Below are 25,370 nucleotides of genomic sequence, written 5' to 3' on the forward strand. Positions count from 1 at the left end.
CTTCTCATGCTTTAGGGCCCCTAAAATGCCAGGGCAGTATAAAAACCCCACATGTGACCCCATTTTGGAAACAAGACACCCCAAGGTATTCAATGAGGGGCATGGCGAGTTCATAGAAATTTATTTTTTTTGGCACAAGTTAGCGGAAATTGTTATTTTTTTGTTATTTCTCACAAAGTCTCCCTTTCCGCTAACTTGGGACAAAAATTTCAATCTTTCATAGATTCAATATGCCCCTCAGCGAATACCTTGGGGTGTCTTCTTTCCAAAATGGGGTCATTTGTGGGGTGTTTGTACTGCCCTGGCATTTGAGGGTCTCCGCAATCATTACATGTATGGCCAGCATTAGGAGTTTCTGCTATTCTCCTTATATTGAGCATACGGGTAATGAGATTTTTTTTTTCCGTTCAGCCTCTGTGCTGAAAGAAAAAATGAACGGCACAGATTTCTTCATTCACATCGATCAATGTGGATGAAAAAATATCTGCCAAAAAAAAAAAAGGAGGGGAAAGGCGTCTGCCAGGACATAGGAGCTCCGCCCAACATCCATACCCACTTAGCCCATATGCCCTGGCAAACCAGATTTCTCCATTCACATCAATCGATGTGAATAAATAAATCATTGCCGGGATTTATTATTATTTTTTTATATACAAAGTGTTTGCCAAAGTATATGAACACCGCTGCCTCCTCAGCTCATATGCCTCGGCAAACGTATCTTTTACTGCAGAGGAGAAATCTCGTCTTGCAGCGCCGCATACACCGACTTTTGTGTTATCTGACAGCAGCGCAATGCTTCTGTCAGAATGCACATCAGTGCTGCAGCTAGTCGATCGGTTGGTCCACCTGGAAGGTAAAAAAAAAAAAAAACATAAAAGAAAAAACCAGGCCGCAAAGCAATAAATTTATTAACTTTATAATAAAATTTGAACGGAACATATAAACTTTATTTAACTTTTTGAAAAAAACGTTAACTTTTTTGCTTACCGGTGATTTTTAATATTTTTTCCCCTTTATAGGACAAACCTCTCCTTCCCCACGGGACAATGTGCAAAGCGCAAATCGCCCAAAGATGTGGCGAAGTACATTATGCACTTTGTCCCAGGTGAAAGGAGAGGTTTGCAGCAGCTGTGAGTGTAAGGGCCCTAATAGCCCTGTGTGCCTGTCCTGTGAGATGCAATCCCTATGCTAAGTGTACCTGTGTGTGGTACTTCTGGAAACACTCCCCTAAGCATAGGGCAGGGTGGTCAGGGCAGTCAGGACAGAAATAGCGGGTGTCACGCCTTATTCCACTTCTGCTACAGACACGACATCTTTTTCGGGGTGACGGTTGGGTTGAGGTACCAGCAACGACATTGGGGAAATGTCGCTCGTGTAGACGGCTCACTACACTGGTGGATGGGGCCACGGAGCCTCCTGGATACAGGAGGTTCTCGATGATTTCATCCTGAAATTTGAGGAAGGATCCTGTTCTCCCAGCCTTACTGTAGAGAACAAAACTATTATATGCAGCCAATTGAATCAAATATACAGACACCTTCTTATACCAGCGTCTGGTGCGTCGGGAAACTAAATAGGGAGCCAACATCTGGTCATTGAAGTCCACCCCTCCCATGTGAAGGTTATAGTCGTGGACTGAGCGAGGCTTTTCAATGACACTGGTTGCCCGTTCAATTTGTATTGTCGTGTCTGCGTGAATGGAGGAGAGCATGTAAACGTCACGCTTGTCTCTCCATTTCACCGCGAGCAGTTCTTCGTTACACAAGGCAGCCCTCTCCCCCCTTGCAAGACGGGTGGTAACGAGCCGTTGGGGGAAGCCCCAGCGACTAGGTCGCGCGGTGCCACAGCAGCCAATCTGTTCTAGGAACAAATGCCTGAAGAGGGGCACACTTGTGTAAAAATTGTCCACATAAAGATGGTACCCCTTGCCAAATAAGGGTGACACCAAGTCCCAGACTGTCTTCCCACTGCTCCCCAGGTAGTCAGGGCAACCGACCGGCTCCAGGGTCTGATCTTTTCCCTCATAGATCCGAAATTTGTATAGCCTGTGGCCCTTTAACAGAGCTTATACAATTTGACCCCATAACGGGCGCGCTTGCTTGGGATGTATTGTTTGAAGCCAAGGCGCCCGGTAAAATGTATAAGGGACTCGTCTACGCAGATGTTTTGCTCAGGGGTATCCAAATCTGCAAATTTGTTGTTGAAGTGGTCTATGAGGGGCCGAATTTTGTGGAGCTGGTCAAAAGCTGGGTGGCCTCTGGGACGGGAGGTGGTGTTGTCGCTAAAGTGCAGGAAACGCAGGATGGTCTCAAATCGTGTCCTAGACATAGCAGCAGAGAACATGGGCATGTGATGAATTGGGTTCGTGGACCAATATGACCGCAATTCATGCTTTTTGGTTAGACCCATGTTGAGGAGAAGGCCCAGAAAAATTTTAATTTCGGAAACTTGGACTGGTTTCCACCGGAAAGGCTGGGCATAAAAGCTTCCCGGGTTGGCAGCTATAAATTGAGTGGCATACCGATTTGTTTCTGCCACGACTAAGTCCAAGAGCTCCGCAGTCAAGAACAGCTCAAATAATCCCAGTGCCGAACCGATCTGTGCTGTCTCAACCCGAACTCCAGACTGGGCGGTGAAAGGGGGAACTACAGGTGCGGCTGAAGTTGGGGACTGCCTATCAGGGTTTGCCAGCACCTCAGGGACTCTATGGGCCTGTCTGTGCAGTGGCTGCGACGGGGTAACTATTGCACGTGCCACCGTACCAGCTTCAACTGCCCTTCTGGTGCTCGCCACTTCACCATGTTGTACGGCAGTGCTGGTAATAGGTCCAGGATGGGCTGTGCTGCTGGTGTATGCCTCACCACGTAATCCGACAGCGCCAGCCCCACTCTGCTGTCCTTGAAGCGGATCCTGCGCAACCTGTGGTCTAGCGACACGGGGCCGGGTACGCCTGGTGCTATCAGGGACCTCAACCTCCTTGTCCAAACTTTGGGTCAGACTGCCACTGCTTTCTACAGGTTCAAATTCTGACCCGCTAGATTCGTCAGATGAGGGTTCCCATTCCTCATCCGACTGGGTCAGAAGCCTGTAGGTCTCTTCAGAAGAATACCCCCTGTTTGACATTTGGACTACTAAATTTAGGGGTATTCCCTGAGACTACCCAAGAAAAAAAGCAAGCCTGTCTTACAAATGGGAGGCTAGCGAAGTACCGGAGGCTGCTGCGATTGATAAAAAATATCAAAACTGATTTTTTTTATCGCCGCAGCGCTTGTAAAGTGATTGTGCAGTGATCAAAAAAAATATATATTTTTGTCACTGCGGCGGGGCGGGCGTGGGTGAACGCACGCGTGGGCGACCGATCAGGCCTGATCGGGCAAACACTGCGTTTTGGGTGGAGGGCGAGCTAAGGTGACACTAATACTATTATAGATCTGACTGTGATCAGTTTTGATCACTTACAGATACTATAAAAGTACAAAAGCTGATTAGCGATACGCTACTCAGCGAATGAGTGACTGCGGTGCGGTGGGCTGGGCGCTAACCGACGCTAACTACCTAACCAAGGGGCCTAAACTATCCTAAAACCTAACAGTCAATACCAGTGGGAAAAAAAAGTGACAGTTTACACTGATCACTTTTTTCCCTTTCACTAGGTGATTGACAGGGGCGATCAAGGGGTGATCAAGGGGTTAATTGGGGTGATCTGGGGCTAAGTGTGGTGTTTGGTGGCTACTCACTGTGATGTGTGCTCCTCTGCTGGGACCAACCGACAAAAAGGACCAGCAGAGGAGCACAGAAGCCATTTAAAAGCTTATATTTATAAATATAAGGTGTTAGATGGCTTCTGATTAGATTTTTTGAAAATAGCCAGCTTGCCAGCAATGATCATTGGCTGGCAGGCTGGTGACGAAATACTCCTTTAACTGTTGCCGCCCCGCGATGCGCGGGCCGGCTCTGACCGAAATCTCGCGTCTCGCGAGATGACGCACGGATGCGTCCAGGAGGAATGAATCGACCGCCACCAGGACGCATCCGTGCGTTAGGCGGTCGGAAAGGAGTTAAAAGAAAGCTGTCTAATTTGAATAACTACACAAACCGAGGTATGTAATAAAGTAAAAACGAACACCACACTCAGTGTATCAATATGGCTGATGCGGAGGTATAATATTAGAGGAGGGACTTTGAGCTTGAATGTTTACATAGTTTCCATGACGCCGCTGGAGTAGCGCTGTGCCGTAGCGGGGAGCATGACGTCGCATCCGGTCTATGCGTGTGCCGGGCGCGCATGCGCAATGTACACGTGAGGACGCGGGGACGTACGTTCGGTTTCCATGATACCTGCCAGGGACACTCTGCGCAGGTGCCATGGGACGATGCTAATGCCGTATTGAAAAGATGAAGGCGCGCATGCGCCCTAAGACTAGAGGAGCGCCACATGGAGCATGTTCTTCCATACTATGAACTTTAACATGAAGGCCTCTTCTGGGATATGTCCTCCAGGAACACATCGACGACAATTGTAAGCACGATTTTATATTTTTGATAACAGATTATGTACTAAGTAAGATTAAGATTTGGATAACATGATAAATAGTTTCAACTGTTGGGGAACACAGAAAGAGGTGGGGCTTATTTTGAATTTGTAATTGCTAATTAGCATACTCAATTGAGTCATGTGACTTGTTGAGAGGTATATGTATTTGATTTTGTTCAAAATGTTAGATGCTTGAAAAAGACCACACAGGTCGAAACGTTGCATTGCTTGGGTGAATAAACCTTTGGATATTGAAGACAAGAGTGCTGCGGTTTCTTTACCAGTCCCTCCAGCCAGGAAAGAGAGCTTCAGTTTGTACACAAGCAGTAGGAGAAGCAAGCCAACCAACGAAAAAACATGGAACATCAACCATGCCAAGGACCTAACGGGGTTCTAACCAGCAACTGCCACAACTATGGCTGAACAACAATACTGGGTGGGTGCCGTTTCCCCCAATGAAGAGCGAGAAAGATTTTACTGGTAAGTTTTACAAAAATCTCGTTTTCTCGCCCATATTCATTGGGGGACACAGGAACCGTGGGACGTCCAAAAGCAGTCCACAGGGAGGGAAAAAACTACAGACCCATGGAAGCAAGCGTCCCTGCAGGCATCTAAGAAACTGCCTCCTGCAAGACCATGCGGCCCAAGGCAGTGTCTGCCGATGCATAAGTATGCACCTAGTAAAATTTTGTGAATGTGTGTAAGGAGGACCAGGTAGCTGCCTTACACAACTGTGCAGTCGAAGGGCGATTCCTCCGAGCCCAAGATGCGCCCACCGCTCTGGTGGAGTGAGCCATGACACCTAAGGGCGGAACCCTGGGATGTCTACACAATTGCAGTACGAATCCAACGTGCGATTGCCACCTTGGAGGCCACCAATCCCTTGCGAGGACCCTCCGGAATGACAAAAAGGGGAGTCCGTACGGCGGAAGGGACCGGAGGCTGCTAAATAAATCTTCAGAGCTGTGACAACATCCAAATGTTGTAACTTTCCTTAGGGTGTGAAGGAGAGGGACACAATGAGGGAAGGACAATTTCATCGTTGATATGGAAGTCAGTGACCACCTTCAGAAGAAAGGAACGGGCCGGAGTACCGCTTTATCTTTATGAAGAACCAGGAAGGGTTCTCTGCAAGAGAGCGCCACCAACTCAGTCACCCGTCTGATGGATGTGATAGCTACAAGGAAAACTACCTTCCAGGACAGGAGTCAGAGTGAAATCTCCCGCAAGGGCTCAAAGGAGGAAGCCTGGAGCGCTGAGATTACTAAATTCAGATCCCAAGGCGGTAAAGGAGGACGGTACAGAGGAACTGTATGTGCCACTCCCTGAAGGAAAGTTATTACAGGCCCCAGGGGGGCCAGAGGGCGCTGGAAAGGGATATAAAGCGCCGACTCCTGACCCTTCAAAGAACTAAGGGTCAAACCAAAGTCCAACGCCGATTGAAGAAAGGACAGGACCGTGGGGAGAGAAAAACGAAGTGGTGGAATGTTCCAGCTTTCACAGAAACCCAGGAAGACCTCCAGGTTCTGTAATAGATCCTGGACGATGCAGGCTTCCTGGCCTGAATCATAGTGCGGATGACATCCGCCGAAAAACCTCTTTGCGTCAGAATGGCGGTTTCAATGGCCACGCCGTCAAACAAAGAGACCTTAAATGCTGATGGAAGACCGGTCCCTGCGAAAGAAGGTGGTAGTGACCAAGGGACATCTCCTAGAAGGAGAATGAAGTCAGCGTACCACGCGCGACAAGGATCGTCGGAATGCCTCCATCCTGATTTTCCGTAGAACCCTGGGTAGGAGGGGGAAACATGCAAAAAGAGGGAGAACCCCTGCCAAAGGGAGATCAGGGCATCCACGCCGCAAGCTTCTGGATCTCTTGCTCGGGAGAGGAAGGTGGGAAGTTTCCGATTGAGCCTTGAGGCTATCAAGTCCACTTCGTGGCGACCCCAACTTAGACAGATCGCCTCGAATACCTCCAGGTGGAGGGACCACTCGCCCGGATCTATTGTCGTCCTGCTGAGGAAGTCCGCAGTCCGGTTCCCCACACCCAGGATGTAGATTGCAGAAATTGCCGGTACGTGGGCCTCCGCCCACCGTAACATTTTGGCAGATTCCTACATCACAGCGAAGCTGCGTGTTCCCCCCTGGTGGTTGATGTATGCAACCGCCGTGGCATTATCAAACTGGTCTTTGACCGGGCAACCCCTCAGGAGGTGGGTCCAGTGTCGGAGGGAAAAAAGAATCGCCCTGAGCTCCAGGACATTGATCGGAAGCTTGGACCCTGACCAAGACCATGTGCCTTGGACTCTCCTGGGATGGAACACTCCTCCCCAACCTTGCAGACTGGCGTCGGTGGTAACAACTGCCGAGGATATTGGAAGGAAGGACCTTCCCAGAATTGGAACAGACAGCCACCAACAGAGGGGAGAGACGGATGGGATAGTCCAGACTCTCAGACGATTTGTCCAAGGAGGAAAGGATTGCTCTCTGGAACGTGTGAGAGTGGAACTGGGCGAAGGGAATCGCCTTGAAACAGGCGACCATCTTCCCTAACGTCCTCATGCAGAGGCGAATGGACGGAAGCTTGCAGTCGAGAAGAACCCTTACCAAGCGGTGTAAGGCCAGTCGCTTGTCCGGAGGAAGGCGAACTTGTGCCGCTTCCGTGTCCAGAAGCATACCCAGAAAGACCAGTTGTCTGGAGGGGGTCAGAGATGACTTCTGAAGATTGACCAGCCACTCAATACGTGCAAGGGCTTCCAGCATGATCTTTACGCTGCTCGACGCCTGAGCGAAAGAGGGAGCCTTGATGAGGATGTCGTCCAGATAAGGCATAAGGAAAATGCCTCTGGAACGGAGCAGGGCGAGAAAAGGGGCCAGAATTTTTGTGGAGACCCGAGGTGAAGTTGCCAGCCCGACGGGAGGGCGACAAACTGGTAATGATAGTCTCCAAAGAAAAAATGTGGGGGATTCAGTCAGCACAACCCTATATGCAGGTGCACATCGCTATGGCGAAATACATATACAAAGAAAAGAACACAAATGCAATAGCACTCTGCAACCAGCACTCCGCCCTGCCTCCATGCTGGATGTTGAATGAGGCATTGGTGTACATTTTGGCCAAAGCGTAATAAGCCACTCACCACGTCAAGGTCGCCTCTATGAGTGGTCCCTAACACTAGTTCCTACCTGTTTATGGGCCATGACAGCCACACAAAGTCCAGGGAGCGCAGGTACAGCATGAACGCCAGGCACACTCTGCTTTTAAGCCCGTCCGGTGCCGTTACAGCTTTCATCGGATCCAGGGATGCAAGTACCAACATGCATGCTGAGCCCACTGTATACTTCTCCTGGAGCCAAATGGCTACTGGTAGGCCCTGTAGAAGTAGACTCAGTTTTATACTGACTTTAAAACCAGCCTCCAGGGCAGACTAACTGGTCAGGTGTGCATGACTGCATGGAGATCGCCACGCCTCCAATATATACTACAAAGAAAAAATGGGGGGGATTCAGTCAGCACAACCCTATATGCAGGTGCACATCGCTATGGCGAAATATATATACAAAGAAAAGAACACAAATGCAATAGCACTCTGCAACCAGCACTCCGCCCTGCCTCCATGCTGGATGTTGAATGAGGCACTGGTGTACATTTTGGCCAAAGCGTAATAAGCCACTCACCACGTCAAGGTCGCCTCTATGAGTGGTGTCTAAGACTAGTTCCTACCTGTTTATGGGCCATGACAGCCACACAAAGTCCAGGGAGCGCAGGTACAGCATGAACGCCAGGCACACTCTGCTTTTAAGCCCGTCCGGTGCCGTTACAGCTTTCATCGGATCCAGGGATGCAAGTACAAACATGCATGCTGAGCCCACTATATACTTCTCCTGGAGCCAAATGGCTACTGGTAGGCCCTGTAGAAGTAGACTCAGTTTTATACTGACTTTAAAACCAGCCTCAAAGGCAGACTAACTGGTCAGGTGTGCATGACTGCATGGAGATCGCCACGCCTCCAATATATACTACAAAGAAAAAATGTGGGGGATTCAGTCAGCACAATCCTATATGCAGGTGCACATCACTATGGCGAAATACATATACAAAGAAAATAACACAAATGCAATAGCACTCTGCAACCAGCACTCGGCCCTGCCTCCATGCTGGATGTTGAATGAGGCATTGGTGTACATTTTGGCCAAAGCGTAATAAGCCACTCACCACGTCAAGGTCGCCTCTATGAGTGGTCCCTAACACTAGTTCCTACCTGTTTATGGGCCATGACAGCCACACAAAATCCAGGGAGCGCAGGTAGTCTCCAATTGTAAATCTCAGGAAGCGCTGATGACGTGGAGGTATGCGTCCTGGATATCTATGGCCGAAAGGAATTCTCCCCGTTCTAGAGAAGCAATTACGTAACAAAGGGATTCCATCCGAAACTGTTGGAGACGGAGGAACCTGTTCAGCAGTTTGGTCCAGGATTGGGCGCACAGAGCCCTCCTTTTTGGGGACCACAAAAAGGTTTGAGTAGAACCCCTTGAACCTCTCTGCTGGGAGAACAGGAGAGATGACTCCTCGGGTCCAAGAGGGACTGAATGGCCTGGGAAAAGGCAGCCGCCCGCTCGGGGTCCTGTGGAGGACGGGAGTGAAAAAACCTGTCTGGGGGCGGAGGGACGAGAACTCGATCGCATATCCTGAGGATACAATCTCGAGTGCCCAAGCGTCGGAGACGTGGGTCCGCCAGACGTCCTGGAAGAGGTGGCCCCCCACCCTGTTGGGTGGGGCGCACCTTCAGGCTGAGGATTGCTTAGCCGCAGAAGGTCGAGCGGCCTAAGACGCCAGAATGGATGTGCCCGAAAGGACGGCTTTTTGCGTCGATCCTGGGAAGTAAACCCCCCCGCCTGAGGAAGAGCTCACCGCGGGGCGGGAACTAGCGAATCGACGAAAGGGCCTACCACATGAGGAACCTGACCTAGCGTGAGAGGCACGCTTCGCTCTAGGTTATGGGAGATGGGTGCTTTTGCCTCCCATGGCCTCGGAAATAAGTTCGTCCAGCTGGGTACCAAAGAGACGGGGGCCGGCGAAGGAAAGTCCGGTTAGAGAACGCTTGGAAGTCACGTCCGCTGCCCACACCTTCAGCCAGAGCTCTCGCTCCAGGCTGGAGGGGGTATAGCTGCCAGGGGAGGAGCTAAGAGCTTTTACCTAGTGTCAACGCCTCCTAGAGGACATAGCTATACCCACGGTTCCTCTGTCCCCCAATGAATATGGGCAAGAAATATTAATTATTGATATTTTGGGTAATGTTAATAATTGATATTCATAAATAGGCGTTAGTAGTCTCTTGATGACTCCGCCTATTTTTTTTTAAAATACAACTAACTAGCTAATTAGCTAACTGTCTAGCTAACTACACTGAACTAAACTACTTGCGACTTACTGCTACAATGAAGGAGTATACACTGTATGTTATGAATAGAGAAATATTTATTACACAATACAAATATACAAGTCTAACATTACGCATATATATATATATATATAGTTATAAATATATACCTATAGAAGCACGCACCACAGTACAGTAATAGTACTACAGGGTGGGCCATTTATATGGATACACCTTAATAAAATGGGAATGGTTGGCGATATTAACTTCCTGTTTGTGGCACATTAGTATATGTGAGGGGGGGAACTTTTCAAGATGGGTGGTGACCATGGCGGCCATTTTGAAGTCGGCCATTTTGAATCCAACTTTTGTTTTTTCAATAGGAAGAGGGTCATGTGACACATTAAACTTATTGGGAATTTCACACGAAAAACAATGGTGTGCTTGGTTTTAACGTAACTTTATTCTTTCATGAGTTATTTACAAGTTTCTCTTTGTTTACAGCCATTGACATGTCGCCGAGGTTAACACGTGAGGAGTGGATAGAAATTGTGTTGATGTCTGGTGAACGCAGTAACCGGGTCATTGCAGCAGATTTCAATGCAAGACACCCTACGAGACCACCCATCTCCCATGCTACAGTTATCAAACTGCTTGCTAAGTTTCGTGAAACTGGTTCAGTGTTGGATTTGCTAAAATGTGGACGCATGAAATCTGTCTCTAATGAAGAAACATCAGTGGCTGTCCTAGCTTCATTCAGCAAGAGCCCACAGCGTAGCACTCGCCGCATGTCACTGGAGAGTGGCATTAGTCGAACATCCCTTCGGCGGATATTAGCTACTCACAAATGGCACCCTTACAAACTTCAGCTACCGCAGCATCTCAACGAGGATGACCCAGATCGGCGCACTGAATTTGCAGAATGGGCAAAACAAAAATTGGAACAGGACCCTCAGTTTACGCAGAAGATTTTGTTCAGTGATGAGGCAAACTTTTATGTGAATGGTGAAGTTAACAAACAAAACCACCGCTATTGGTCTGACACTAACCCACATTGGATAGATCCCTCCAAGACTGTTGGAACAAAAAAATTGATGGTATGGTGTGGTATATGGGGTACAAAGATAGTGGGGCCATTCTTCTTCAATAGAAACCTCAAGGCCACTGGATATGCGAAATTGCTACATTATGATGTGTTTCCCTCTTTATGCACTGAAGCTTGCACGTTTCCTGAGTTTTTCCAGCAAGATGGTGCACCACCACATTATGGGTGTCAGGTCCGAGCATTCCTAGATGAACAGTTTCCTGGAAAGTGGATTGGTCGTCGTGGGCCAGTTGAATGGCCCCCAAGGTCTCCCGATCTAACCCCCTTAGACTTTTATCTTTGGGGTCATCTGAAGGCAATTGTCTATGCTGTGAAGATACGAGCCCCTGAAACTACGGATACTGGAAGCCTGTGCTAGCATTTCTCCTGCGGTGTTGCGATCAGTGTAAGAAGAGTGGGAGAAGAGGGTTGCATTGACAATCCAACACAATGGGCAGCACATTGAGCACATTTTATAAGTGGACAGAAACTTGTAAATAACTCATGAAAGAATAAAGTTACGTTAAAACCAAGCACACCATTGTTTTTCATGTGAAATTCTGTCATGCCCCACTCTGACGATGTGCGGAGGTCGGCCAGGATAGCAGCACGAGTTTAATGTTTGTTTTGGAGCCGTGCTGGATCCGCCTCTCATCAAGTGCACTGGGTGGGGTCATTAGTTTAAATAGTACACCAGCCCAGTGCTCTGAGCGGATTATACTAATCATTGTGGTCTTGGAAGCTAGGAAGGAAGGTTGGCTATCTGTTCCAGCTCAGGAAGAAAAGTGTTATTTCAAGTTTGGTTGTTTTGTGTCATCTATCCCATCCAGGTTCTGTGCGAGCAGGCTGCTCCTATTTCCCCACTTCACCATCTCAGGGAATTCAGGGTTTTGTCAGCCCAGGGACGCGGACACCTCATAGGTCTGTAGGTGGGCTAAGCAGTGCAGGGAAAGAGGTCAGGGATTAGCTAGGAGGTGACCCTTCCCCTGTCTCTCGCCCAGAGCCTGCTCGGTGCATTATCTGTTATACTGAGTGCACGCCTGCCGTGACATTATAATCCGCCATACTGTGACTGCCATCACTGAGCGCTTTTGTGATGGCGTCAATTGATGCATTGGTTGACCGCATGCAGGGTTTATCCCTAGAGGTTGCGGATCTGCGTAGTTCGGTCACACAGTGTCAGAGGGTTCTGGCATCAGGTACAGGTCAAATTGGTGGGGAGCCTAAAGTCGCTTTTCCCGAGAAATTTACAGGGGGTACGGATGATTTTTTCCGCTTTAAAGAGTCATGCAAATTGTACTTTCGACTGCGTCCATTTTCGTCAGGTAATGAAGATCAGAGGGTTGGTATCATCATGTCTTTGCTTAAAGGGGACGCGCAATCCTGGGCTTTTTCTCTGCCGCCCGGTTCTTTGGCTCTCCGGTCGGTGGAGGAATTTTTCCAAGCCCTGGAATTGATTTACGATGACCCAGATCGGGTCTCGATGGCAGAATCGAAATTGCGTAACTTACTACAGGGTAAACATACTGCAGAGGGTTACTGCACAGAGTTTAGGAGGTGGGCTACTGAGTCAGGTTGGAACGACCACGCGTTACATAGTCAGTTTTGTCAGGGGTTATCTGAAACGTTGAAGGAGTACCCGGTTACTTTAGAGAATGCAATGTCTTTGGCTATATGGTTGGATAGACGTATCAGAGAGAGGTGTAAGGGTCCCTCCGTGCAGGGGATCACTCCTGCGTGTGGTTTTGTTTCTCCTACTGCCCGGGGCGATATTACTTATAACTCTGGGGTTGGGGAGGAACCCATGCAGTTAGGTCAGATATCTTGCCATTCTGATAGTAGAGACTTTAGAAAAGTGCACAATCTATGTTACTATTGTGGAAAGAGGGGTCATTTAATTTTTTCTTGTCCTTATGTTAAATCACAGGTGGAAGAGAAAAAGAAAAAAAAACTTCCCTCACAAGCTCCCTGCAGTTCCCGTTTTCTCCTTTCAGCTATGGTGGCGCTAGAGTAAAAAAATGTGTTTGTTGATGTATTCCTTGATTGTGGTGCTGGGGTAAACCTAATTGACTTTCTTTTTCTTCAAGGCCTGGGACTAAGTACTTGCACGTTAGAGAACGAGATTCGTGTTTTTGCAATTGATTCTTCCCCTCTTTCTCAAAGGAGCCTTACTCACATTGTTCATTGTATTCACTTAAGGGTGGGTGATTCACATGCTGAAATTATTTCTTGTTTTGTCATGAAGGATTTGCCAGCTCCTATAGTTTTGGGGTTGCCATAGTTGACTAGACATAACCCAATTATAGACTGGCAAGCGAAACAAATCATTGGTTGGAGCGAGTTTTGCTCGGATAATTGTCTTGGCACATCTATTTCTGGTGTGTCCATTACGGCTTTACCTCAGTATCTCTCGGATTTTGCGGCTGTCTTTTCGGAGGGTGGGGCTCAGGAATTGCCCCCTCATCGGGACTATGATTGTCCAGTTATTCTCATTCCTGGCGCTAAGTTGCCAAAGTCTCGGCTTTACAACCTCTCTCAACCCGAAAGAGAGGTCATGCGAAAGTATGTCGCCGAGAGTTTGACAAAGGGTCATATTAGACCATCTAAGTCTCCAGTGGCAGTAGGTTTGTTCTTTGTGAAGAAAAAAGATGGATCACTGAGACCGTGTTTGGATTTCCGGGAATTGAACTGTTTTACAGTCCGGGATCCATATCCCCTGCCCTTGATCTCTGATCTTTTTGATCAGATTGTTGGAGCCAAGGTGTTCTCCAAGTTGGATTTGAGAGGAGCCTACAATCTGATCAGGATCAAGGAGGGGGATAAGTGGAAAATGGCCTTCAATACGCACAAGGGTCATTTTGAGAACCTGGTGATGCCTTTTGGGTTGACGAACGTGCCAGCAGTATTTCAGCGATTCGTCAATTACATTTTTCATCACTTGGTGGGGAGGTTCGTAGTAGTTTACCTGGATGACATTTTAATTTATTCTCCTGATCTGAAGACCCATCAGGATCATGTGAGACAGGTTTTGACGATCCTTCGGGAGAATAAGTTATATGCCAAATTGGAGAAATGTTTGTTTGCGGTGCAAGAGCTTCCGTTCTTGGGATACATGCTTTCTGATTCCGGTTTTCGTATGGACCCCGAAAAGGTCCGGGCGGTTCTGGAGTGGGACCGACCAGAGAATCAGAAAGCTTTGATGCGGTTCTTGGGGTTTACGAATTATTATAGAAAATTTATTTCGAATTATTCTACCCTAGTAAAACCTCTTACTGATATGACCAAGAAGGGCGCCGATGTCTCTGTCTGGTCGGATGAGGCATTGCAGGCCTTTTCGGCTATTAAGGAGCGTTTGGCGTCTGCTCCCATTCTGGTGCAGCCGGATGTGTCTCAGCCATTCGTAATAGAGGTTGATGCATCAGAGGTGGGGGTTGGGGCGGTGCTGTCACAGGGTTCATCTCCTGGCAAGTGGTTCCCGTGTGCCTTCTTCTCCAAGAAGCTCTCGGTCGCCGAGAGGAATTATGATGTCGGAGATAGAGAGTTGTTGGCTATCAAGTTGGCCTTTCAGGAATTGCGTCACTGGTTAGAGGGGGCGTCTCACCCCGTTACGGTGTATACTGACCATAAGAATTTGGCTTACCTGCAATCTGCCAAGCGTCTGAACCCTAGGCAGGCCAGATGGTCTCGGTTTTTTACCAGGTTCAATTTCGTGATTACCTTTCGCCCAGGGGTCAAGAACGTCAAGGCAGATGCCTTGTCTCACAGCTTTCCTGGGGGAGGTGATTCAGAAGATCCGGCGCCAATTTTGGCGGATGGGGTGGTGGTCTCCGCTCTGTACCCTGAATTGGAGATGGAGGTGTTGGGAGCCCAGGAGGGGGCTCCTGGTTCTTGTCCCCCAGGGAGGTTTGTTCCTGAGGGCCTACGATACAAGGTGTTCAAGGAACATCATGATACTGTTCTCGCTGGACATCCTGGTGGTAAGTCCACCTGTGATCTAGTATCCCGGAGGTTCTGGTGGCCAGGGTTACTTAAGAGCATTGAGAATTACGTGACAGCTTGTGAAACCTGCGCTCGGTCAAAGGTTGCTCATACTCGACCGCCTGGTTCACTTCTTCCATTGTCTATTCCATCTCGTCCTTGGACGCATTTGTCTATGGACTTTATTACGGATCTGCCGAGTTCCTCCGGGAGAACAGTGATTTTGGTGGTAGTTGACCGTTTCAGTAAAACGGCTCACTTTATACCACTAAAGAGTCTGCCTAACGCTAAGACTCTTGCGCAGATTTTTGTGGATAATATTGTGAAATTGCATGGTATTCCTTCGGATGTGGTCTCGGATAGGGGCACGCAGTTTGTCTCCAGGTTTTGGAGGGCGTTCTGCTCTCAGCTTGGCATTCAACTTTCATTCTCTTCAGCTTTTCATCCGCAGTCGAATGGTCAGATGGAGCGTACTAATCAAAACCTGGAGACCTACTTGAGGTGCTATGTGGCTGAGAATCAGGAGGACTGGTCCCCATTCTTGTCCTTAGCAGAATTTCCGTTGAATAACCGTAGGCAAGAGTCCACGGGTAAGTCGCCATTTTTTGGCGCATACGGTTTCCATCCTCAGTTTGGTACCTTTTCTGGGTCTGGTTCCTCTGGCATGCCAGAGGAGGAGAGATTCTCTTCTGCCTTATCCTCTATCTGGCGTAGGATTCAAGGGAATTTGGAGAGGATGGGAGAGAGGTATAAACGAATGGCTGACAAGAGACGTATGACTGGTCCGGACCTGTGTGTGGGTGATCTGGTGTGGTTGTCCACTAAGAATATCAAATTGAGAGTGCCATCTTGGAAACTGGGTCCAAGATTTATTGGTCCGTATAAAATTTCTGCGGTGATCAATCCTGTGGCGTTTCGGCTTGGAGGATCCATGATGTGTTCCACAGGTCTTTACTCAAAAAATACGTGAGACCGGTGGAACCATCGCCATTGCCTCCTCCTCCTGTTCTAGTCGAGGGAAACTTGGAGTTTGAGATCTCCAGGATTCTCGACTCGAGAGTTCTTCGGGGTTCCCTTCAGTACCTGGTGCACTGGAGGGGATACGGTCCTGAGGAGAGGATGTGGGTTCCGGCGTCGGATGTCAACGCCAGCCGACTGGTGAGGGCCTCTCATAGGTCCCATCCGGATAAGGTTGGTCCGGGGGTCACCCATAGCAGGGGGGGTACTGTCATGCCCCACTCTGACGATGTGCGGAGGTCGGCCAGGATAGCAGCACGAGTTTAGTGTTTCTTTTGGAGCCGTGCTGGATCCGCCCCTCATCAAGTGCACTGGGTGGGGTCATTAGTTTAAATAGTACACCAGCCCAGTGCTCTGAGTGGATTATACTAATCATTGTGGTCTTGGAAGCTAGGAAGGAAGGTTGGCTGTCTGTTCCAGCTCAGTAAGATAAGTGTTATTTCAAGTTTGGTTGTTTTGTGTCATCTATCCCATCTAGGTTCTGTGCGATCAGGCTGCTCCTATTTCCCCACTTCACCATCTCAGGGAATTCAGGGTTTTGTCAGCCCAGGCACGGGGACACCTCATACCTACCTTAAAGGTCTGTAGGTGGGCTGAGCAGTGCAGGGAAAGAGGTCAGGGATTAGCTAGGAGGTGACCCTTCCCCTGTCTCTCGCCCAGAGCCTGGTTGGTGCGTTATCTGTTATACTGAGTGCACGCCCGCCGTGACAAATTCCTAATAAGTTTGACGTGTCACATGATCCTCTTCCTATTGAAAAAACAAAAGTTGGATTCAAAATGGCCGACTTCAAAATTGCCACCATGGTCACCACCCATCTTGAAGTTTCCCCCCTCAGATATACTAATGTGCCACAAACAGGAAGTTAATATCACCAACCATTCCCATTTTATTAAGGTGTATCCATATAAATGGCCCACCCTGTACAATAACAACACTATACAATACACCTAACTACTCTAAACACAATTCCACCCCAAATCTACCTAAATATTACAGTCACTTACATACCACATTATTTACCATCAATGTAAGGGTTAACCAGGATATGGCAGGAAGGGGTAACTGCTGCAGGGTAAAGGTCCAGGGGTCCTGGTGTAAATATGCAGGGGTTCTGGGATAAACTGCACCAGGGTTAATAAGGGATGCAGGGGTAATTCAGGGCAGGGGAGCAAGGCTGCGGTCTGCAGGTGTTAATGCAGCAGGGGTATGGGACAGGGTAGCAAGGGTAAGATTGCAGGGGTAGAAGCGTTGGTGGTATAGCAGGGGTTAATAAACAAAGGGTTTGTTGGTGGTATAGGGGTATAATACTCAGCCAGCTTTAAGGGGTTAACACTACTCATTTCCAGGGGATGATCCTCACTCCTATGCTCGTCGTCCAAGGGGTAAATTCCCGCTTGTAGACCTGCTCGTTTTCCAGGGGAAGATCCTCGCTTCTCAAAGGGGTATCTCCTCTTTCTGAGCACCACACGTGCTCTTCTGGCTGTGGGGCTATGGGGGGAATGCCCTAGCGCAGCACCGACTGCACTTTCTTCCTGGAGGGGGGAGCCGGTGTTCTCCCCTTGAGCGCCGCACGGCCGGGGTATTTAAACCCGACCGCAATCATTCCCGTCTTGCCGCGCTCAGCCGAGCCCACGTGGGCTGGTACGGTGAAATGACATCACACAGCGCCGTCGGAGGTACGTGGCACACAGGGGCAGGGGAGCTCTTTGTTCTCCTGTCCCTGTTATGCATAACATCTCCGGCGCTGCCAAAGATGTCATCAAAGGGCAGAGGATCTTTATTGATCCTTTGAAGTGGCTGAAACTGGACATAATTGTCCAGCTGTTGGCCTCTCCCTCCTGCAGGCACATACCAGAGTGGGGGCACCCGTGACTGGGGGGATATTGGCCACATTTAAATACACACACTTGGGGCACATCTATATACATATATACAGTGGGATGCGAAAGTTTGGGCAACCTTGTTAATCGTCCTGATTTTCCTTTATAAATCGTTGGTTGTTACGATAAAAAATGTCAGTTAAATATATTATATAGGAGACACACACAGTGATATTTGAGAAGTGAAATGAAGTTTATTGGATTTACAGAAAGTGTGCTATAATTGTTTAAACAAAATTAGGCAGGTGCATAAATTTGGGCACCACAAAAAAGAAATGAAATCAATATTTATTAGATCCTCCTTTTGCAGAAATTACAGCCTCTAAACGCTTCCTGTAGGTTCCAATGAGAGTCTGGATTCTGGTTGAAGATATTTTGGACCATTCCTCTTTACAAAACATCTTTAGTTCATTCAGGTTTGATGGCTTCCGAGCATGGACAGCTCTCTTTAAGTCACACCACAGATTTTCAATTATATTCAGGTCTGGGGACTGAGATGGCCATTCCAGAACGTTGTACTTGTTCCTCTGCATAAATGCCTTAGTGGATTTTGAGCAGTGTTTAGGGTCGTTGTCTTGTTGAAAGATCCAGCCCAGGCGCAGCTTCAGCTTTGTCACTGATTCCTGGACATTGGTCTCCAGAATCTGCTGACACTGAGTGGAATCCATGCGTCCCTCAACTTTGACAAGATTCCCATTCCCTGCACTGGCCACACAGCCCCACAGCATGATGGAACCACCACCATATTTTACTGTAGGTAGCAGGTGTTTTTCTTGGAATGCTGTGTTCTCTTTCCTCCATGCATAACGCCCCTTGTTATGGCCAAATAACTCAATTTTAGTTCATCAGTCCACAGCACCTTATTCCAAAATGAAGCTGGCTTGTCCAAATGTGCTTTAGCCCACCTCAAGCAGCACTTTTTGTGCTGTGGGCGGAGAAAAGGCTTCCTCTGCATCACTCTCACATACAGCATCTCCTTGTGTAAAGTGCGCCGAATGGTTGAACGATGCACAGTGACTCCATCTGCAGCAAGATGATGTTGTAGGTCTTTGGTGCTGGTCTGTGGGTTGACTCTGACTGTTCTCACCATTCGTCGCTTCTGTCTATCCGAGATTTTTCTTGGTCTGCCACTTCGAGCCTTAACTTGAACTGAGCCTGTGGTCTTCCATTTCCGCAATATGTTCCTAACTGTGGAAACAGACAGCTGAAATTTCTGAGACAGCTTTCTGTATCCTTCCCCTAAACCATGATGGTGAACAATCTTTGTCTTCAGGTCATTTGAGAGTTGTTTTGAGACCCCCATGTTGCTACTCTTTAGAGAAAATTAAAAGAGGAGGGAAACTTACAATTGACCCCCTTAAATACTCTTTCTCATAATTGGATTCACCTGTGTATGTAGGTCAGGGGTCACTGAGCTTACCAAGCCAATTTGAGTTTCAATAATTAGTTCTAAAGGTTTTGGAATCAATAAAATGACAACCGTGCCCAAATTTATGCACCTGCCTAATTTTGTTTAAACAATTATAGCACACTTTCTGTAAATCCAATAAACTTCATTTCACTTCTCAAATATCACTGTGTGTGTCTCCTATATGATATATTTAACTGACATTTTTTATTGTAACAACCAACGATTTATACAGGAAAATCATGACGATTAACAAGGTTGCTCAAACTTTCGCATCCCACTGTATACTCAATATAAACCTGGGGCATAAATGGGCAGCTATAAGCCCATATACATATATAGACATGCATGCTGACAAAGGGGCATACATACATCTCTCTATCTAATATATATATATATATATATACACTGCTCAAAAAAATAAAGGGAACGCTTAAACAACACAATGTAACTCCAAGTCAATCACACTTCTGTGAAATCAAACTGTCTACTTAGGAAGCAACACTGAGTGACAATCAATTTCACATGCTGTTGTGCAAATGAGATAGACAACAGGTGGAAATTATAGGCAATTAGCAAGACACCCCCAATAAAGGAGTGGTTCTGCAGGTGGTGACCACAGACCACTTCTCAGTTCCTATGCTTCCTGGCTGATGTTTTGGTCACTTTTGAATGCTGGCGGTGCTTTCAATCTAGTGGTAGCATGAGACAGAGTCTACAACCCACACAAGTGGCTCAGGTAGTGCAGCTTATCCAGGATGGCACATCAATGCGAGCTGTGGCAAGAAGGTTTGCTGTGTCTGTCAGCATAGTGTCCAGAGCATGGAGGCGCTACCAGGAGACAGGCCAGTACATCAGGAGACGTGGAGGAGGCCGTAGGAGGGCAACAACCCAGCAGCAGGACCGCTACCTCCTCCTTTGTGCAAGGAGGAACAGGAGGAGCACTGCCAGAGCCCTGCAAAATGACCTCCAGCAGGCCACAAATGTGCATGTGTCTGCTCAAACGGTCAGAAACAGACTCCATGAGGGTGATATGAGGGCCCGACGTACACAGGTGGGGGTTGTGCTTACAGCCCAATACCGTGCAGGACGTTTGGCATTTGCCAGAGAACACCAAGATTGGCAAATTCGCCAATGGCGCCCTGTGCTCTTCACAGATGAAAGCAGGTTCACACTGAGCACTGAGTCTGGAGATGCCGTGGAGAACGTTCTGCTGCCTGCAACATCCTCCAGCATGACAGGTTTGGCATTGGGTCAGTAATGGTGTGGGGTGGCATTTCTTTGGAGGGCCGCACAGCCCTCCATGTGCTCGCCAGAGATAGCCTGACTGCCATTAGGTACCGAGATGAGATCCTCAGACCCCTTGTGAGACCATATGCTGGTGCGGTTGGCCCTGGGTTCCTCCTAATGCAAGACAATGCTGGACCTCATGTGGCTGGAGTGTGTCAGCAGTTCCTGCAAGACGAAGGCATTGATGCTATGGACTGGCCCGCCCGTTACCCAGACCTGAATCCAATTGAGCACATCTGGGACATCATGTCTCGCTCTATCCCCCAACGTCACGTTGCACCACAGACTGTCCAGGAGTTGGCAGATGCTTTAGTCCAGGTCTGGGAGGAGATCCCTCAGGAGACCGTCCGCCACCTCATCAAGAGCATGCACAGGCGTTGTAGGGAGGTCATATAGGCACGTGGAGGCCACACACACTAGTGAGCCTCATTTTGACTTGTTTTAAGGACATTACATCAAAGTTGGATCAGCCTGTAGTGCGTTTTTCCACTTTAATTTTGAGTGTGACTCCAAATCCAGACCTCCATGGGTTGAAAAATTTGATTTCCATTTTTTTATTTTTGTGTGATTTTGTTGTCAACTATGTAAAGAACAAAGTATTTCAGAAGAATATTTAATTAATTCAGATCTAGGATGTTATTTTTGTGTTCCCTTTATTTTTTTGAGCAGTGTATATATATATATATATATATATATATATATACACACACACACCACGTGGAAAAGGGTTAATATATATGCATATATAAGTAGGCATATATATTTAAATCTAACACTTCCCTCTACACCCAGACAGACCTTTTCCATATGTTCTCTACAGAAGAATTTTCCTGCTATAAACATTAAAAACTATATGTATTTGTTATCGCTGTAATGGTACTGACCCAGAGAATAAAGATATTGTTATTTATACTAAAAAATGAACGTCGTAAAATGTATAATGTAGAAACTCGGTGGCAGTATTGCCGTTTTTCCCAATCTCCCTCCCAGATAGCGTTAATAAAAGTTAATCAGAAAGTTATGTGTACCCTAAAATGGCGCCATTAAAAACTACAACTTGTCCACTAAAAAACAAGCTCTCATACTGATATATAGACAGAAAAATAAAAAAGTTGGTCAGTAAGGCCCAAAACAGGCTGGTCACTAAGGGGTTAAGGAGAAAGAGGATGCATGTCAGCATAATGTAGGACTTTCACTACAGGAAGTGTTGGGAAAATATAGGTAGATAATACTTTTCAGGTTTATCTCTATAACCTGTAGGAAAACAAAATAAAGTGCTCAAATATGGTCAAATACTCAGGCGGTTGTCTTAAACAGGTTTTTGGTGAAATAAGAGGAAACTGCTGTTTTCCAAAAAGCGTTGGATGCTTTCTGATTCCTGTAGGCCACTGTAGAGGCACATGTGACATCACACTGAAGATCTCCTCAGGAATACCTGTTAGCTTCCCCACGTGACCACGAGCTGACGTCTGGGGCCACGTCCGAAAAGGAAGAGGCTGAAGACTTCTCGCACTGTACAGTTTCGGGATCGTCAAACAAGCTGCCCAAAGGATTAAAGGAATGGCAAGTGAGTTGATTAACTTATTGGATATGTATCCAATACTTTTGCCATCTTGGTATTACATTGTTATATACGGACTCGCAATGACAGTGTGCATATTTAATCTAACTAATAGGTCAGCGCGGGTATATAATTTAATTATATAAATTAGGTTTTTGGGTAACAGGCAGGTACCCTTATCTAATACCCAGCGACCAGTTTTAATCCCATTATACAATTTTCTTATTTAGATTTGTATTAGTTATCAAGCTGGAGAGCAGGTGTTTTTTGTATCTATTATACTAGTATGTATAATGCACCCCCTGTAGTGCCCATTTGTATAAGGCCCCTGTAGTGGTCCAGCCTGTATTATAATGCCTCCCTGCAGTTCCGTCTGTATTATAATAGACCCTGTAGTTGTCTGGGCTGTATTATAATGCCTCCCCTACAGTATAATGCCAATTCCTGTAGAAATAGTACGTATAATGCTCTCAACCCCCATATCCCACCTGCAGCGGTAGTACATGCTGTCCCTTTGTAGTATAATGCCTCTCTCTATATATATATGTTCCCCCTATAGTCTAATGCCCGTGTATATATAATGCTATCCCCCTATATAACAATGCGCTCCCCTCCCTTATTATGCCCCCATTTATGAAATGCTCTCCTCCTGTAGTAGTGAAGTACTCACGTGACAGGTTGTTGTGTCGCCCATGACTTGGTGCAGGAGGTCGTGATGAGGTTATCACGACCATCTGCACCGTTCTACTGCCTCATGGGCTTCAGGCCCTCTTATGGTAGAAGCAAGCCTGACATCACTAAAATACAGCGGTAATTAAAGAGGACCTTTCACTACTCTACAAACGAAAAACTAATTATATCAGTGGGCAGAGCGGCGCCCAGGGGTCCCCCTGCACTTACTAGTATGTCTGGGCGCCGCTCCGTTCGCCAGGTATAGGCTCCGGTGTCTGCGCTCCCTCTGCTGTACTGGAGTGATTTTTTGTATGAGGCGTGTCCCTTGCTGCAGCGCTGGCCAATCGCAGCGCACAGCTCATAGCCTGGCTATGAGCTGTGCGCTGCGATTGGCCAGCGATGCAGCAAGGGACACGCCTCATACAAGAAATCACTCCAGTACAGCAGAGGGAGCGCAGACACCGGAGCCTATACCGGGCGAACGGAGCGGCGCCCAGACATACTAGTAAGTGCAGGGGGACCCCTGGGCACCGCTCTGCCCACTGATATAGTTAGTTTTTAGTTTGTAGAGTAGTGAAAGGTCCTCTTTAAGAAATGGTGATATCAGCATTTCTTAATAAAGCGAGATAACATAGATACCTGTTTATTGCCCATTCCTACCTTCACCACTAACCTCCCTTTAGATCCCTCCAACATAAAGTCCTGCATAAAATACATCACTCCCCCTGCCTTCATCCCCTCCAACATACAGTCCCATGTAAAATACATCACTGTCCCTGCTTTCAGCCCCTCTAGCATACATTACCATGTAAAATACATCACTCTCTTGTCTTTAGCTCCTCCAACATACAGGTCCTATGTAAAATACATCACTCTCCCCGCCTCCTGTCCCTCCATTATACAGACCCATGTAAAATACTTCACCCCCCGCCTTCAGCCCCTCCATCATACATTCCCATGTAAAATACATCACTCCCCCTGCTTTCAGCCCCTCCAGCTTACAGTCCCATGTAAAATACATCACTCCCCCTGCTTCCAGCCCCTCCAGCTTACAGTCCCATGTAAGATACATCACTCCCCCTGCTTCCAACCCCTCCAGCTTACAGTCCCATGTAAGGTACATCACTCCCCCTACCTTCAGCCCGCCCAGCATACAGTCCCATGTAAGAGTCATCACTCCCCCTACCTACAGCCCACACAGCATACAGTCCCATGTAAAATACATCACTCCCCTAACTTCAGCCCCTCCAGCATACAGTTCCATTTAAAATACATCACTCCCCCTGCCTTCAGCCCCTCCAGCGTAGTTTCGTGTACCATACATCACTCCCTCTGCCTTCAGCCCCTCCAACATACATTCCCATGTAAAATACTTTACCCCCCCTTCAGCAACTCCAACATACAGTCCCATGTAAATAATATCACCCCTTTCGCTTCACACCCCTCTAACATATGTTCCCATGTAAATAATATCCCCCACTCTCTTCAGACTCCTCTAACATACAGTCTCCAGTACATCATTCCTCCTCTCTTCAGCCCCTGCAAATAATAATAAAAAACAAACAAAAAAAACAACAACTCCCAAGTAAAATTCATTATTCCCATCCACACACCGAGCTGCAGCATCTACACCTCTCTCCAACAACGCGCTCTGTAAAACCTGCTGCAAAAAATGCAAATGCCGAGGCCCCGCCCCATGACCGGCGAGACTCCGCCTCTTCCGGTGACATCATACCTCTAGGGAGCAACTCCATTCTAGTAACTACCAGTCGCTGATGCTAGTTGGCAATATGGCAGTGCTAAGTGTGGCGTCGCGTCAATTGAGGAAGAGGTTTCTATCTGGCACAGGCAGCAAGGTGAGCGGCGGTACTATATAGTATCTCCAGAGCTCAGGATAGTGGCAGTGTGCTTTCTAATTTTGCACACTCAACTTAGGAAGCTGGGACCGTGGTAGGTAAAGTCAAGGTCACCCCTATCTTAGAGCTTAACTTGTGATTATTTGCTATAGCGGGCTCGTGTCTTCCTGTGGAAGAGGTTTCTGGCAGGCACAAGCAGGTGAGGTGCGGTAGCGTATAACCTCTCCAGAGCTCGGGACGGTGGCAGTGTGGCTTCAGATAGCGGTGACTGGACGACACTGGGTGTGATCACGTGATTAGACCCTGTTTTGTAACCTTTCCTCTGTTAAAGGGGTTGTCCGGGATTGGGGAGATTGGTGTAATGGTACTAGAGTGACATACATATGTTCTACCTTTGCCACATATTTCTGAAGGCCTGTTTTCATATAGGAAATTATTTGCTGGAAATGACTGATTTCTTATACTCTGTGACGTACCGGGTCTCTTACAGGCGAGCTGAAGCTTCTTCTTCCGGTTGCTCAGGGAGCCCGGTGATGTCACCGATGGGTGGGCTTTAGCAGTAAAACGGCTATAGGGCAGCGCTAAACCCTGCCATGCAGTGTGTTATTGTAAACAAAAGAGCCTTTGCCCTGCGTGATTTAGCGCAAAGCATCGGAGCATGCACTGCTCCGATGCTCAAGTCAGAGGGGCTGCCTGGGTGAAAATAGAG

General features: G+C 47.6%; 1 protein-coding gene across 2 annotated transcripts in view; it reads left to right on the top strand.

The window, feature by feature from the left end:
- The first annotated feature begins 24,516 nt into the window (after positions 1–24,516).
- Positions 24,517–25,370, top strand: part of SDHA (succinate dehydrogenase complex flavoprotein subunit A) — a 615,692-nt gene continuing 614,838 nt past the window's right edge. The window contains exon 1 of one of the 2 annotated variants that reach the window (XM_040431943.1): positions 24,517–24,661. In XM_040431943.1, coding sequence (XP_040287877.1) covers positions 24,581–24,661 — 81 coding nt within the window. In that variant the 5' untranslated portion in view covers positions 24,517–24,580. The remainder of the gene's footprint in view (positions 24,662–25,370) is intronic. The other variant, XM_040431944.1, reaches the window with a different exon arrangement.

Source organism: Bufo bufo, chromosome 5 (genome assembly GCF_905171765.1).
Source record: "Bufo bufo chromosome 5, aBufBuf1.1, whole genome shotgun sequence".
Taxonomy (NCBI): domain Eukaryota; kingdom Metazoa; phylum Chordata; class Amphibia; order Anura; family Bufonidae; genus Bufo; species Bufo bufo.